The following is a 13,217-nucleotide window of genomic DNA, read 5'->3' as shown; positions in this document are numbered from 1 at the left end:
AAGCAGGCTCCATGCCCAGCACAGAACCTGATGACATGAGGCTCAGGAACTGAGATCATGATCTCGGCTGAGATCAAAAGTCAGACACTTAACCGACTGAGCCACCCAGGCACCCCTTAATTTGTATTTTTATCTTTCAGCATTTATTTATTTATTGCTGCATATTGCAGGATTTCTCTCTAGAAAGAATTAATCAATTCATTCTTATCACGAATAGAGCTCCGAGCAGGGAATACCTAGTCCAAACTAAATTTCAGGAGAGACTTCTCAGAGGAATTGACACTGGGGCTGAGTCAAAATGAGACTGAGTCAAGTGTGCAAAAGAGCAGATAAATAATCTATAGGGAGGCAGGCCTGGCTGGGTTTAGGGCTGGCTCCACCCCCCACCCCCCACTTGTTTGTACTTGCCCTCTCCAATGCTAGGTATCTTTGACCTGTTTAATCTTTGCTGAATAGAATTACTCTTTGCCATTTTTTTTCCACGTTTATTTATTTTTGGGACAGAGAGAGAGCGAGCATGAATGGGGGAGGGGCAGAGAGAGAGGGAGACACAGAATCCGAAACAGGCTCCAGGCGCCAAGCCATCAGCCCAGAGCCTGACGCGGGGCTGGAACTCACGGACCGCGAGATCGTGACCTGGCTGAAGTCGGGACGCTTAACCGACTGCGCCACCCAGGTGCCCCATCTTTGCCATTTTTTTAAACCTGTATTTGTTTACTATTGGAACGGTTTCAAAATCCATTTCCTGGTCTAGAGGACACAGGAACAATGGCTGCCAGGAGTGTTCCTTCAGAGATCATAGAAAAAGAACGAAAAAAGTTACTTGAAATCCTCCAACACGATCCTGATTCTGTCTTAGATTCGTTAACCTCTCGGGGGCTGATTTCTGAGGAAGAGTATGAGACTCTGGAGAATGTTACAGATCCCCTGAAGAAAAGTCGAAAGCTGTTAATTTTGGTACAGAAAAGGGGAGAGGTGAGCTGTCAGCATTTTCTCAAGTGTTTACTTAGTACTTTTCCAGAGTCAGCTACTGTTGGTGGCTTACAAAACGGTAAGTTGGATTTCTGTACTTTTTTGGGGGGTAAGAGTAAGAGTGACAAGGCAGATTCCCTGAAAAAAGAACATTATTGTCTTTTGTTTTCATTTGTCTTTCTCCTGGAGATAATTTTCACTAGCATATGAAAAAGGGGAAAAGTGTCCAGGATTTTAAAAGCAGGGAACAATGTATTTTATTGGTTTAGGGGATTGATAAGTTTTTGTTCAAACTGTATCCAAAACTTGCGGTTTTTTAGTGCTAGTATAAACTGCTTATTATTCAATAAGTAAATTCATGGATGTTTTACAACCCCAAGACCAAATGCTGCATCTTTCACTTAGTATAGCCATTTTGGAAATATCAGAAACATGATTTTGTAGCACACCTATATGGTGGATCAGTAACTTCATTTTTTTTCTGTGATAAGAATACCTACAGAAGCCTACTCTTCTGAAACAATTCAAATGCTAATTCTTCAATGTTTAAAGATAATTAGTGGCAGATGAGGGAGTAATTCTTCCAGAATGGATTTTTTAGTGACTCTGTACATTACTACCAGAGACAGATGTAGCTCCTTTTTCTAAAAATCTAAAAAATATTGAAGATTATTTCAAGAGGTATTAGAGAGGTAGAGGTTCAGCCAAAAAGGTTCATGTTAACAGTCTGTAATGTAGGACAAGACCCATGTGCTTAGAGAAATAGATATTATTATTTCTAGAACTTACTATTCCAAATTAGAGCTATTTGCTTCCCAATTAGAAGTTATCAGGTTCAGATTTCATCAGCAACGGCCCTAGGAAATCTGACTTGGTTTTGGGTCACAGTAAATCCACAAGTCAGCACTATTCATAGGATTCAAATTTTCTGTTTCATTCATGTACTCTTTGAGTTTGCTATGAAGAGCCAAACTTTTGAGCAAGGTAGGAATGTGATCTGATTTTTTTCCAGTGAGAGAAAGAATGACAATTGACTTGTTATTTGTCTGGGAGATGCTAGGTATTCTTATCCTCCAGTTTTGAAATAAAGAAGAGAGATGATGCTTCGAGGTCTTTTTGTTAATTTGAAAAAAACAAAATACCCCCCCCCCTCCAACTTTCTTTTGCTTTTCAGAATTTTTAAAACATAAGAATATAGAACCTCTTCAAGCTATCGGGATAAGCAAGAATTCAGAAGATGTTTTTTCCTCTGGAGAGAAACAGCCCGAGAATCCTGAAATCACAGTGTCCTTCAAAGAGAAAGAACACCTGGATATGGGAATTTCTGAGTGCTTCAGGGACACGAAAACTACTTATAAGGAAGCTGCTTGGTCCTCAAGGGAAAATGAGGAGGAATACAACACACCAAAAGGCATATTGCCACCTTTAGTTGAGAACGTTAAATATGAAATTCCAGCAACCATTGAGTATTTACAGGATGGACAGAGATACGAGGAGCCAGATGATTCTTTGTACTTAGGAAAAGAGGAATATTTTGAATCTGTTGGACACTCTGAAGATGGAGAAACCTCTGTGGAAGAAGAGGATTATAATGACTCAGAGCACGGTGTTTATGATGGCGAAGAGGGCGCTGCATATTCAGAGACCACACAGTTCTCTGATGAAAAACAGAGTTATGAGGATTCCGAAACTGGCATGTCATTTGCAGCGGAGGAGGAGAAAAGGATGGAAGGTATGGCCATACTATGTGGTAGTTGGGCCACAACTTATTTTTAGGTTTCCACGACACAATGGGGAGAAGGGGTAAGGAAAGGCACCAGAAAAGCAGCTACTCAGAAACTCCTTATGCCTCTCTAATTTGGAATTTCCTTATGGGTGGGGTTGACAGAGAGGAAGACCTAGGCCCTACAAAATGATGGACAATATAAGCAAAACTAAATACTGACTGTCAGCTTACAGGTTTCTGCAGTCACCTCCATGGTACATATAAGTTGCTAACCACTAACTTTGCTCAAATTAAGCCTCAAATTAAGCCTCTTAAGTCATTTCAGTGCCTTTGTGACCAGTCAGAGGGATATGGAGATTATGGGCCTAACTACTGAAGTGAAAATCAGAGAGGAGCTTATAATAATTGGATAAGATCCCAAAATATTGGTACTTGGCTTGATCCAGTCATAAATTATCATCTTGATAAGGGAAATTATATTGGTATCTTGAATTGGAATATTTCTGAATGAAAATTCAAAATGTTAGAAATGCTTCATTTGGAGAGATATTGTCTATGAAAATAAATATCACCAACTTCTGAGCAGAGAAGGGAAAGAAACATAGCTATTGTCTCACACTCAGTCCAAATCGTGGGGATCCATCATCCAGTTCTAGGTAGGAGAGGAGTAATGTCCTCCTCATCACACCTTGTATTAGTTTGCTACTGCTGCTGTAACAAAGTGCCACAAAGGAGGTAGCTTAAACAATAAACAACAGAAATGTGGCATCTCAGTTTGGAGGCCAGAAGTCTGAAATCAAGGTTGGTTACTTCTGAAGGCTGTAAAGAAGAATCTGTTCCTAGTTTCTGGCAGTTTGTTGGACATCTTTGGCATTCTTTGGCTTGTAAAAATATCCCTCTCGTCTGCATTCATAGTTGTCTCCCTGGGTGCATTTCTCTAGGTCCCTAGGTCTCTAGGTTCTCTAGGGGTGCATTTCCCCTTTTTATAAAGACATTAGTCATATTGGATCAGGGCTCACCCTAATACTTCATCTTTACTAATTATATCTGCAATGACCCTATTTCCAAATAATATCACGGAGGCATTGGGGGTTAGGAATTCAACATAGGAATTTGAGGGATACATAATTTAACCTACAACACAATTCTTTTTTTTTTTTTCTTTTCAAATTTTTATTTGAATTGTAGTAAGTTAACATACAATGTAATATTGGTTTCAGGAGTAGAATTCAGTGATTCACCAGTTACATTCAGCACTCACTGCTCGTCACAACAAGTGCCCTACTAATAATATCCATCGCCCACCTAGCCCATCCCCTGCCCACTTCCCTCCATCAACACTCAATTTGTTCTCTATTGTTAAGAGTCTCTTGTGGTTTGTTTCCCTCCTTCTTTTTTATTTTTTATTTTCTCCCCTCCCATATGTTCATCTGTTTTGTTTCTTAAATTCCACATATGAGTGAAATTATATGGTATTTGTCTTTCTCTGAATGACTTATTTCATTCAGCATAATACACTCTAGCTCCATCCGTGTCATTAAAAATTACAGTATTTCATTTTTTTAAATTAAAATATTTTAGTGTTTATTTCTTTTTGAGAGAGAGAGAGAGAGAGACAGAGCATGAGTGGGGGGGGGCGGGCAAAGAGAGAGAGAGGGAGACACAGAATCCAAAGCAGGCTCCAGGCTTTGAGCTGTCAGCACAGAGCACCACGTGGGGCTTAAACTCATGAACCACGAGATCATGACCTGAGTTGAAGTCAGACACTTAACCTACTGAGCCACCCATATACCCCAAGAGTTCATTCTTTTTAATGGCTGAGTAATATTCCATTTACAACACAATTCTTGTTCCACCCTCATACCTTCCCAATCCATAGTCATTTTTAGGCCTCATTTTTTTTTAAGTTTATTTATTTATTTTGAGAGAGAGAGAGAGAGCATGAGCATGAGCATGGGATGGGCAGAGAGAGGGGGAGAGAGAGAATCCCAAGGAGGCTCTGCACTGCTGGCATGGAACCTGACACAGGGCTCTATCTCACAAACTGAGATCAAGACCTGAGCCAAAATCATAAGTCAGATGCTTAAATGACTGAGCCACCCAGGCGCCCTAGGGCTCATTCTTAATTTTTAAAATTTATTTACATATTTCACTTATCGTATAGGGTTGACTTAATTATTCACTGCATAGTATCATCATTATACTGTGAAAAGCCCCATGTCTTTTTATTCCCTTTTTTCTTTATTCCCCATTCCCCTTATTCTATAGGTAACATTCTAATATTATGATGTGTTTCTTGCATGTTACTGTTTACTTTGTATGATCTTCTTTTCTATGTCAGTTATTTAGTGTAATAATAGAGCTTATCAAAATTCAGTTGCTTAAAACAATAAGTGTGTGTTATTATTCATGTGTCTGTAGTTGGCTGGGCAGTTCCTCTGGTCTTTCCTGAGTTTTCTCATGTGTCTGTGGTCAGCTGGCTATAGACTAGTCTGTCGTCTTCTGTCAGTCTAGTCTGGACTTATTCTCGGACTAGATGGGGCATATTCTTACGGAGAGGACACAGGAGTATGAGAGAAGGCAAGAGGGAGAGAGAGAAAGAGACAGAAGAGAAGGCTTAGATTTAGTACTATCATGCCATCTGAATTAGTTTCCTAGGGCTGAAGAAAGCACTACACAAGGGTAGCTTAGGACAATGGGAGATTTATTGTCTCATAGTTATGGAGGCCAGAGATCTGAAACCAAGGTGTTAGCAGGGTCAAGGGCTCTCTGCAGGCATTAGGGAAAGATCTGTTCCAGTACTCTCTAGTTTCTGGTAGCCTCAGTTATTTCCTGGCTTTAAATGCCCATCTTCTCTCTGTGTGTCTCAATCACTTTCCCTCTGTGCATGTCTCTGTTTTCAAATTTCCCTTTTTTGTAAGGACACCAGTCATACTTCATGGGAGCTCACCCTAATGACCTCATTTTAATTTGACCTCTTTAAAGATTTTGTTTACAAATAAGGCCACATTCTGAGGTACTGGGGACTTCAACACAATTTTTTTTTGGGGGGGGGGAGCACAATTCAACCCATAACACCATCACTTTTGCCACATTCTGTTGGCCAGAGTATGTCACACAAAGACAGTTGTGACATACTCAAGAGTTGGGGAAAACAGATTCAAGAGTTGGGGAAAAACAGATACCACTTCTTACAAAGTAATATTGCAGAAATCCAAAATATATCCAGAAAGCCATTAATTGGGGCTATTTTTTGCAATTAATCTAGGACCTTTAGTAAAACATGTCAAGGAAAGTTTCAGTAATAATGTAGTTCTGACTTGCAATGTAATTCTAGTAGCTAACCAATCCAGTCTAGTTGGCTGGAGGCATGAGGCTAACTCTGTCTTTTTCCTCTGTAATATTTGTTTGTCTATGCAGCTAGGAACTCAAAAAAAAAATCCAAATGTATCTGATTCAAAGGAGAAACATCATTATGTTTTTTGTTATGTTAAATTTCATGACAAAAAAAATCACAGTGTCAAATCTAAGTCTCAGGAAGGCTTATGGTGTTGCTTTGTGTGCTCTGCACTGTATAAGGTCAACTTGTGTATAGACTATAGCAATCAGCTCCCTTCCCTTCCAGCTTACAGTTGAGTTCATCCAGTGGCAGGAACCCATATATTTACCATTTCCTGTGCCCTTTCTTCCTGAAGATCTAAGATTTAATGTGATGTTGTTTCCGTTTAGCCTGAAGAATTTTTATTTATTATTATTTTTTTTAAATTTCTTTTAGTGTAGGCCCATTAGTGGGAAATTCTCTTATTTTTTGCTTATTGAGAAATGTCTTTATTTTGCCTTCATTCCAGAAGGATATTTTTGCTAGATATTGAATTATAGATTGACAGGTTTTCTGCCTTCAGCACTTTATGGATGCCATTCCTGTCTTTTGGCTTCCATTGTTTCTGATGCTAAGTCTACAGTTATTTTATCATTGTTCCCTGTAAGTGTTATTTTTTTTACGTAAAAAAAATTTTTTTTAGCAGTTGACTCTTATATAGTTAGATATGATTTTCTTTGTTTTTATCCCCCTTAGGATTTGCAGAATCTGTAAAAAATTTTTTAACCAAATTTGGAAAATCTTCAGCCATTATTTATCTAAATATATATTTCTGTCCCACTTGTTCCCTCCTCTCTTTCTGACACTTCAAGTACATATATGTTAAAGTTTTTATTACTCTTCCATGGGTTCTAAGGCTTTATACATTGGACTCAAATTCAAGAATCTCCTTTCAGTAGGTGGCAGCTAAAATCATTTCTTTTTGCCTTAGCTGGGGTATTTTCATAAATTTTAAGTTTACAAACATATATTGGGTTCTAGATATTATTGCTTCTTAACTTTTTTTCTTTTTATCCATTTCTGTGCTTGTTGATTGTATCATTGTTGCTCTATATAAGATTCGTTTACTCTGTTGCTTCTGGGTATGGTATCCAGATGAGCTCTGTAGTAGTCAGGAAAGACTAACAAGTCCTTACCTTGTCAGTACTTGGCCTGGGCTGTGTGGGTACCAGTTTTTGTGCTGAAGAAACAGAGGATTGTTGTCCAAAGGCAAAATAGGTGATAGGCAAGAGCAGGACCTAAAAGCTTTCCTGAAACCTAGCCTCTCACTGCCTCCCCTGGGAACCCTTTTTACTAGCCCCAACTCCTCCCTTACCTTCTTAGCCCAACACATATTCCACTTGAAGCAACTTTTAGACTGTCCAAGGATTTCTTAGTTATCTTTGTTAATCCTTGAAATCCATACCTTTCTCTCACTTCTGTTGTTTCTTACCAGGCTAATTTTATAGGGGATCCAAGAAGCTTATGCTCGTTTGCCAGGAGTAAATACTACCAGGAGTAGAAAAAAGTGCTCTCTGACCTTCTTTCTCTAAGCACTATCTCTGTATTCCCAAGAAGTGGTTAGGAGGTATATTAGGAAATGGGAGATTAGGAGAAAGTAGGTACAGCACATAAATTCTGAGGAAACTTTAATGGACATAAAATCTTTCATTTCTCCAAACTGTAGCAAGAGATGCATTTAAGAAAGAAATCAGGAGCACCTGGGTGGCTCAGTCAGTTAAGGGTCGAGCTTTGGCTCAGGTCATGATCTTGGGGTTTATGAGTTTGAGCCAGTGTCAGGCTCTGTGATGACAGCTCAGAGCCTGCAGACTGCTTCGGATTCTGTGTCTCTCTGTCTCTCTCTCTCTGCCCTCCCCACTCATCCTCTGTCTGTCTCTCTCTCAAAAATAAATAAACATTAAAAAAAGAAATTAAAAACCAGAAAGAGAAAAAGAAAAAGAGAAAGCAAGAAAGCAAGCAAGAAAGAAAAAGAAACCAGTATCGGGGTGCCTGGGTGGCTCAGTCAGTTAAGCAGCAGACTCTTGATTTCGGCTCATGTCATAATCTCACCGTTCTTGAGTTCAAGCCCTGCATCTGGTTCTGTGCTCACAGCATGGAGCCTACTTTGAATCCTCTGTCTCCCTCTTTCTGCCCCTCCCCTGTACACACTCTCTCTGAAAAATAAACAAACATTAAAAAATATTAAAAAAACAAATCAGTATCATCCTAGAGAATTCCTCATACACGTGTGCATATCATGGAATATTAGCAAGGTTTTTCATCATTGCATACAAACATTAGCCAAAAAATTGGAAAACCTAAATGACCATCAGTAGACAATGGTTAAATAAGTAATGGTCCGTCCAAATCATGAAGTACGATGGATTAGCTAAAAATGAATTAAGTCAATCTGTGTATGAACTGACTTAGAAGAATTTGCAAAGAATACCATTAAGTGAAACGAAGTTGAAGAATCATTTATTTAGGATAATATGATTTATGTAAAAATAAAATAGCATCCACTGAACCAAATGATATATTTCTCTGTGTTCATGCATTACCTATATACTTGCATAGAAAAAGGATGGGAAGCAAATATACGTAACATATTGGCATCTCTTAGAAGGAAAATGGAATTGGCAGACTGGCAAAAAGGAACTTTCACTATATTTGTATCGTTCCATCTTCTTACAACGAAAAAGTCAATTACTCACTTAATTTTAAAAGTCAGTGAAGGTAGCTTAGATTCTGAATGTGACATTCACTGAGTATCTTTTTCCCTACAGAAAGAAAAAAGGTATTTAAAGATGTCCTGTCATGTTTGAACATGGATAGGAGCAGAAAGCTTCTGCCAGATGTTGTTAAACAATTCTCCTTAGATCGAGGATGTATGTGGACACCTGAGACTCCAGGAGACTTAGCCTGGAATTTCCTGATGAAAGTTCAAGCGCTGGATGTCACGGCCAGAGATACAATCCTCAGACACAAGCTTCCGGGTGAGGGTAACAAAGAGGAACTGCTGACTGGAGTAGAGAATTTGGAAATTAGAGACATACAAACCATTAATCCCTTTGATGTTCTTTGTGCATCTATGCTCTGTTCAGACAGCTCGTTGCAACGCGAGGTCATGTCAAACATGTATCAGTGCCGGTTTGCTCTTCCCCTGCTCCTGCCAGATGCAGAAAACAACAAAAGCATCTTAATGCTGGGGGCCATGAAGGGCATTGTGAAGAAGTGGTCAGCACAATCTTCAGGAGGGCCTCCAGGGGATACAGAAAAGTGCCTGACTCTCATGAAGATGCCTGTCATCTCTTTTGTGCGCCTAGGATACTGTAGCTTCTCCAAGTCCAGAATCCTCAACACACTGCTTGTCTCTGACCAACTAAAATCACACAAAATCTTTCTCCATCAGGATTTTACTGGCCCGGTGTTTCCCCGGCAGATCTCTGACGGCCTGGTAGAGATAATGTGGCATTTTCCTGATAGCGATGGTCTAATGGAAAATCCTAGTGTTTTCCAAAAGCCTGTTGCTCTGGCCAACCTTCGTGGAGATCTAGAAAGTTTTTGGACACAGTTTGGTTTCTTGGTGGAAGTTTCCTCAGCTGTGTTTTTTTTCACTGACTACCTAGGTGAGAAGGAGTGGGACTTGCTAATGTTTTTAGGAGAAGCTGCCACCGAGAGATTCTACTTTGTCCTCAGTCCCCAGGCCCAGGAGAGTGAAGAGACACAGCTTTTCCAGACGACTCTGAAGTTGAAGCCATCACAGCTACTGTTTTGGAAGGGGGAGGCACCTGGGGAGAGAGGGAAGAATATTGAGGGTCTTCAAGCTGCTCTCCAGGAAGTGATGTCCTCTTCGCTCAGATGTGTGTCTGTGGAGGACATGGGCTCCCTGGCCAGGGAGTTGGGAATCCAGGTAGACCAAGACTTTGAGGATGTTCAGGGGATTCAAACTCCCCCTAGTGAAAATTTGTCTGGAACAGCTAAAGATGAGAGACAACAAAGACCCAGTCAGTCAGAAAGCTCATGTGAAAGCCCAGCTGTGATGCCTGGAGAATCTGGGGCTAGCCAGAATCTCCAGAATTTCTACCTCCTCCCAGGATTCATGCCTCGTCTGGAAAACTGTCCTTTACCAACCAGAATTGGAGGGAACTTTAGCCACGTTTCTGTGAAAGCCCCCTGGGTTACGGGCTCCCACTTTTGGTCAGAGCAGAGGTCTAAGTGGTTCCATCCCTGGCCCTTTCAGAAAACAAGGGCCTATGGTCGAGGTAAAAGTTTTGGGTTTCGGTACTTCCAGCCCCAGAGATTTTCACGAAATTTTCAAGAACTGCTTTGGGACATCCTATGTCTAAAACAATTGGAGGACTACCAAGACCTGTGTCTCAGCATGTACACGCCTGGTCCAGGAGACCACAGACAACAGGAGCTCTTGAAAGGTCTGGGGTAGTGGTCTCCCAGGTAGGTCACTCCCACTCCCTGGGTCTGCAGCCAGCAGAAGCAGCTGGGAAGCCACAGCCTAAGCAAGGTTACACCCATAGAACACAGCCACCAAGGGCACCTGGGAAACCTATGAAAACAACATCCCATATTGAAGGTTTTTACCCTCAGGCCTTTCAACCAGCAGGAGCCACAAAAAAACCTTTAAGGCCTGCCTCTCATCAAGGAGCCAAACTGAAGACACAGGATGGGCCTTTAAATCCAGCCTTCCAAAGGTCCAGTAGCAAATGTTTACCCAGCTCTCAGTTCAAACCCAGTCAGCCCAAGCCATCCCAGGTCAAACACTCTCAACCTGTGCCCTCTCAACCCAAACCCACTCAAACAAAACCCACTGAGTGCCACCCCTCCCACACTAAGCTTTGTCCACCCAAACCCACTCAGCCCAAACCATGCCCATCCCAGTCCTCCCAGTATAAGCCTTCTCAGCCCAGGGCCACTCAACCCAAGTCATCTAAGACTAGTCCTGCACAGGCTAAGGCATACCATGCAAGAGCAGGGCCCAAGAAGGCTGGGAAACATTAAAGTTCTTACTCTAGAGACCTATGAAACGTATCCTTAACCCAGACCATTGCTATCATGTGGTAACCTAAAGAAGAGTGGTAGTCATGGTAAGAGACCACTATTATTAGCATGACACAGAAAAAGAAAAGATATACACAACCTAAACGGTATCATTAAAACATTTGTAAGAATGATTTTTTCCAACAGGAAAAATATGAAACAATTAAGAGTAGAATCGAGGAGTAAATAAATGAACTAAATCCAACCTTGAGTATTAGGTGATATATAACCTGAATCCGAGGAATGGGGCTGTTGAGACCACCCCATAAAATAAGGCTCAGGCTGCCTGATTGTTGCAACAAAAATTGCTCTAAATGTTGGCTGCTCCAGAGGTGTCTTGGTCAAAAGTTTGTGGTCAATATCAGCCACTAAGCAGATAACCTTGTTTGTTTGGGGGATGTTTAAATCAACTTACTTGTGATAATAGTTCCAATTTGCTTGGATAATATAACTCTCTCATTTGACCCTTACATATAGAAATAACGAACTAACAACCAATGATATAAATTATTTTGCATTAACTTGGGTATGATTTGACTATGTTTTATACTTAAAATGTTTGTAATAGTTAAGATAATTTGGCTTATTAGAGGATCTTATACATTGTCCTCAAGATTCCAACTTAAAATGTATACTTGAGTTTTTAATTTTAGAGTTGTGACTTTTTAAGTTGAAAAGATTAAGATAGGTTTACAAAGCTTGTAAAAAGCATTGCAATGTTTAACAGAACTTAAGATTTACAAAATTTACAATTTTAATTCATTGGATTCATTATTATCCTAAACATACAGGTAAGTTCTGCTAATTAGAAGGATAAGTAAAAGGAATGTATTAAATTTAGAATATTCAAGCAAAGTTTAATTGTAAATGACATCAAATATTATTAAAAGGTCACTTTAAAGATTCATGTTAAAATTCACTAGATGTAGAAATAAAATAATAAGATTTGTAAATTGGATTAAGACCTCTGTTTTTGGATTTTGATTTTTAAAAAAATTAATACTAATTTTTAAGTACTAAAATAACCCTGCTTGTCTTTCCTGGTTTTTTTTTTTTTTTTCTTTTTTGCCTTGAAGGACACCAAGGGAAAAAAATCATATTGATTCATAGTTAAGAAATGATCTTTAAAAAGGAATAACTAATCTCTGAGAATATTCTCATACTATAATAGGTATCCTTCATTTGTGCCTGTTTTAAGCAATTAATATTGAGTATTTAGAGGGTGCTAAATCTCTAAAGGTTATTGAAAGGATGAAGAAAGAAGGGACTATGCATGTAGATTTTTCTATTTGTCTTTTCAAGAGAAAAAGCATAACTATCATGACTACAAAATCTTTGATGTTAAAGTGGAGCTTCTCAATGAAAATAATCTTTTTGTTGTTTAAACTTTTGAAATGAGCAATATTAGTGATGTTTTAAAAATGTTTTTCTGAACATTTCTTCAAGATTAGCTATTGGAGGAGAGAACTTGTTGGGCTCTTTGTCACCAACAGATTCTGTGGCAGTTTGGGTCATGACAATACATATGTGGTTTATTCAAATCGGACACCTTTAGGAGAGTTTAATAATGGGACTATTTATAAAGGGCTGGACAAGAGGTATAAACAGTATAAAAGAGAGGGCAGCACACTGGATGTGAGTGTGAGGCACATTGTCACCCCAAGATCTGAAGGGAGAGAAGGGGTCAGTGCTTTCTCCAGTCAGAAGAGCTGTGTAGGAAGGGTCTTGGGTCTGGCTGGTTGAGGGGGACAGCAGGCTACAGTGATCCACAGGGAGTGATTCCGGGGAATAAATATTTACTCCACACCCGATCTGATGGTGCATCCCCTTGGCCAAAGCCAACCAGAAACCAGGAAACAAGGAACCCACTTAGGCAGTTCATGTTGATCAGTCTTAGGGTTCAGAGCAAGGTGGAGAGTGAACCTGGAGGGGCAAACAGATGGCACTTAACAGATTTCTCCCTTTCCATTTCATTCTTCCTTCCTTTTCTCTTTTCTCCCTTCTTCCTTCTCTTGCACTTATTTATTGAGCATATATTATGTGTAAGGCATTGGAGCAGGAACTGAGGAGACATGGAAAGAGAATGAGAAATCCTACTATAGTTGT

The 13,217-nt window shown here is 39.8% G+C and overlaps 1 protein-coding gene across 1 annotated transcript; it reads left to right on the top strand.

Annotated features, from left to right (window-relative positions):
* The first annotated feature begins 687 nt into the window (after window positions 1–687).
* CARD6 (caspase recruitment domain family member 6) lies at window positions 688–12,069 on the top strand. Its single transcript, XM_043599339.1, is given in 4 exon segments — window positions 688–1,051; window positions 2,147–2,704; window positions 8,843–10,351; window positions 10,354–12,069. Coding segments are annotated over 4 exon segments (3,069 nt in total). The 5' UTR covers window positions 688–768; the 3' UTR covers window positions 11,073–12,069.
* Window positions 12,070–13,217: the final 1,148 nt, after the last annotated feature.

The sequence above is a fragment of the Prionailurus bengalensis genome, chromosome A1, assembly GCF_016509475.1.
Source record: "Prionailurus bengalensis isolate Pbe53 chromosome A1, Fcat_Pben_1.1_paternal_pri, whole genome shotgun sequence".
In the NCBI taxonomy this organism is placed as follows: domain Eukaryota; kingdom Metazoa; phylum Chordata; class Mammalia; order Carnivora; family Felidae; genus Prionailurus; species Prionailurus bengalensis.
This window is presented reverse-complemented; position numbering and strand designations above follow the sequence as displayed.